A 3,894-nucleotide genomic window follows, 5' to 3' on the forward strand; every position below is an offset into this window, starting at 1 on the left:
ACTGGCCAATATCCTTAATGAATACGGATGCAAAAATACTGAATAAGATACTAGCAAATCGAATTCAACAACATATAAAAAGTATTATCCATTATGATCAAGTGGGATTTATTCCTGGGTTACAAGGCTGGGTCAATATTCGCAAATGCATTAATGTGATACATCACATTAACAAAACAAAAGAAAAAAAATCATATGATCCTGTTGATAGATGCAGAAAAAGCATTTGACAAAAAAAAAAAAAAAAAAAAAAAACCTATGGACTTTTGACCTGTGTCCACAATTTTACAAGCAAGAATTTCCAATACACGAAAAAGGTAAAAATTTAAGTAAAAATCAGGTTAACAAAGGGTCTGGCCATTCATCTTACATTTTAAAAGTATATTGGGTAGATTATACCTCAAAAATAAAATAGATAATTTGAGTAGAAATTTTGGCATTTCATATTTGGAGAGCAGTGTTCAAATTGGAATGTAGGTCATATATCAATAGATGTTCTTTGTCCTAGGAAGGTTCCACCATCTCCATGTCCTCAAGCCTTACAAAGAAATGTAGAACACTCTATATCTTTATGTCAATTTACATGGCTTAACCCAAACCACAGAGATGTCATGTTTCAGAGATGCAGAAACACTGAATTGGAGACCACTAGTCTGTATCATCTTTGTTAGTGGAAGCGTGAGATTTCTAGTGGGGAAGCACAAGTTCATAATCATGGTCAGTGGCACAGGAAGGAGGCCTAGTATCACAAGTCATCCTGAGAAGGGCGTATTCTGTTTCTGGCCTGTTTCTAAGTGGCTTCACTGTCTTTGTGGTGGAGACGACATTCTCATAACCATCATCATTGGAGCTCAGGGAGGGCCTCCGATAGGAACTGTGACTAAGGACAGTGTAGCACACTTCCTCAGAACCACTGCCATTCTCATGTTCCTGCCAAGCACAGAAAAATAAAAATAATAATAAACAAGGATCCAGGATCATCTATCAAGTTTAAGCTCAGCATCTGCCCCTCCTTTCTTCTTGTCTGATGGTGATCTTTTGCCTCAGGTATCCAAACTACTAATCATTATGCTTTCATTTCACTTCAAATACTAAAAGAGAAAAGAAGGATATTATTATCCTTCTGAATATTTAAAAAAAAGTAATGATATACATTAAGCTACATACACTCAGATGTAATATATGCAATAATTCCATCAATAAGTTAATCAGGCTACATAAAAAATAAAATTTCATGAAATAAAATACAATTGAAATTTTGAGTTTAAATACATCTTCAGTTGTATAGACCATATAAGAAAAATGAAAATATTAATACTGCATCATACTTAAATTAATAAAATCCTTGTGATATAGTATTAAAAGGAATAAATAGTCTTTATGTGTCTGTAAACTTCCACCATTTTTGTAAATATAAAGACTAATTCCTGGGCTTAAATATTAGAAGGCAATATGGAAAGCTGAAAAGAATTAGTGTTTTATTGTGGTCAAATTATAAGCATAAGTTGACTTCATCTTATTTTTGTTATAGTACTTTTGCAAATTAAAATGATAAGCTTCAGTAGAATTAAGACAATAAGGACAACAATGAACTTGCCAATCATTTAAATCAGTTAAAATATTGTTTTATTTTTTGACATTCTCATTTCTGCATTAAAACTACAAGGTAAATTATTTAAAACATAAAGTACTTTATAAGCTCATTCAGAAATCATTAGAAGGATCTATAGCTACCCTTAAAGTCATCTGCATTTTGACATTTATCACACAAATTAATATTTTGATTACCTGATTAGAAGCAGATAAAACTTCTTTGCCTAAAGGATAAAAAAATATAAGATTTTTGGAGTATCACAAGTTGGGGGGAAAAGGTTTTCAGTAAAATGATCAAACTGCAAAGAAGCCCATCATCTAAGCATGTGACATTATCTCATGTTGTTACTGAAGTTTTCAGGCCTGAATGACAAGATCAAGAAAATATATGTTAAGGAAGCATTAATACTATGTTTCTGTGTAAGTGACATGAACCATATTTGCTTAATAAAGATGGGTTTTGGAATTGGGTAATAAAATTTTCTTCACAAATATGCCATTAAAATAAAGTATGGAAAGTTCAAAGGAAAACAATGATATATGAAATTTTAGATACAAATTTGATAAAACGATCATAGGGAAATAATACATATTTTTTAATTTTTAATGTTTATTTACTTTTGAGAGAGAGAATCTGAAGCAGACTCCAGGCTCTGAGCTGTCAGCAGAGCTTGATGCAAGGCTTAAACTTGCAAACCGTGAGATAGTTACATGAGCTGAAGTCCGAGCTTAACTGACTGAGCCACCCAGGTGCCTCATATAATTTTTTAAAGATAAATAATCATTATAGAGATAAATACTGAAATAATAAGATTAACTATTTCAAATTAAATAAAAATATATATACATATACATATATATATATGCATATATACATTCAGGTTATTACATCTGTGAATGCTGAAGTAATTTATGTTTTTGTTGTTAATCTTAGAATCACAAGTACTATTTTTCAGACACTTATTTATTCATTTGTTCATGTCAGTTTTTAAAAGTTTATTTTTGTTGTTCTTTTCCTTGCCTCAGGAGACATATCTATAAAGAACTTGTTATGGATGATCCCAGAGAGATTACAAAACTAAAAAGGTACCTATGGAATGGTAGAAGATATTTTTAAATGACATACAAGAGGTGTTCATCACAAAAAGCGCATTCCTAAATCCCCAACTTCCCATTTAATTTCCCTTTTTGGACATTTTCACAAATGCAATTAAATGGGAAGGTCAATAACATTTACTATTGCAAACGAGGTCTGTGTACTTGAACAAAGTAATACAATGACAGACATCTAACATGCAGTTAATTTCACATGGAGGGACATCAACACAGCTACATGAGTGTATTTCAGGGCTCTATCAATTTCTGTCTTTCTGTAAATATCTTCTTTGCAGCAATATTGATCATTTCATACATCCACAGGACATGATAATGGTCTACTACATGGAGAACATAAAGCTAAGTGTAAGTGACCAGGAAGGGGCAGATACCCTAGGCTACTTTAAATGCATGTCCAAGGAAAATGAAAAGGCCAGCATCTCCGTGAATTTTTTGAATTATTTCAGGGTAAACCCATCAAAATCATTTTGCATCTCCCTTGCCTGTAGAAACAGCACAGCATTTTGTGAGTCTCTTTGATTTTGAGTAAGCCATATACCACCTGGAATTGGACCCATAAAGAGACTCTCTTGTGGTAGAGAAATAATACAAATTTGATTTCATAAAACTATTAATGGAATGAAGGAACACTAGCAATACTGATTAATTAAAAAACAAATGTCTTCTGCCCATTTCTTCACTGGGTTATTTGTTTTGTGGGTGTGAAGTTTGGTGAGTTCCTTGTATATTTTAGATACTAGCCCTTTATCTGACATGTCATTTGCAACTATCTTTTCCCATTCTGTCGGTTGCCTAATAGTTTTCTCGATTGTTTCCTTTGCCTTGCAGAAGCTTTTTATCTTGATGAAGTCCCAAGGGTTCAGTTTTACTTTCATTTCCCTTGCCTTTGGGAATGTGTCAAGTGGGAAATTGCTGCGGTGGAGGTCTAGGAGGTTTTTTTCCTACTTTCTCCTCGAGGGTTTGATGGTTTCCTGTCTCACATTCAGGTCCTTCAGCCATTTTGAGTTAATTTTTGTGTATGGTGTAAGAAACTGGTCTAGTTTCATTCTTCTGCATGTTGCTGTCCAGTTCTCCCAGCACCACCTGCTAAAGAGGCAGTCTTTTTTCCATTGCATACTCTTTCCTACTTTGTCAAAAATTAATTGGCCAGTGAAGAAATGGGCAGAAGACATGAACAGACACTTC

At 33.3% G+C, this 3,894-nt stretch overlaps 1 protein-coding gene across 1 annotated transcript in view; it reads right to left on the reverse strand.

Annotated features, from left to right (window-relative positions):
• Positions 1-687: 687 nt before the first annotated feature.
• GCSAML (germinal center associated signaling and motility like) overlaps positions 688-3,894 on the reverse strand; it is a 19,864-nt gene continuing 16,657 nt past the window's right edge. Inside the window, exons 4-5 of the mRNA XM_029942903.1 lie at positions 1,789-1,817; positions 688-930 (exon numbers count right to left, since the gene is read on the reverse strand). Coding sequence (XP_029798763.1) covers positions 688-930; positions 1,789-1,817 — 272 coding nt within the window. The remainder of the gene's footprint in view (positions 931-1,788; positions 1,818-3,894) is intronic.

Source organism: Suricata suricatta, chromosome 6, assembly GCF_006229205.1.
Source record: "Suricata suricatta isolate VVHF042 chromosome 6, meerkat_22Aug2017_6uvM2_HiC, whole genome shotgun sequence".
Taxonomy (NCBI): domain Eukaryota; kingdom Metazoa; phylum Chordata; class Mammalia; order Carnivora; family Herpestidae; genus Suricata; species Suricata suricatta.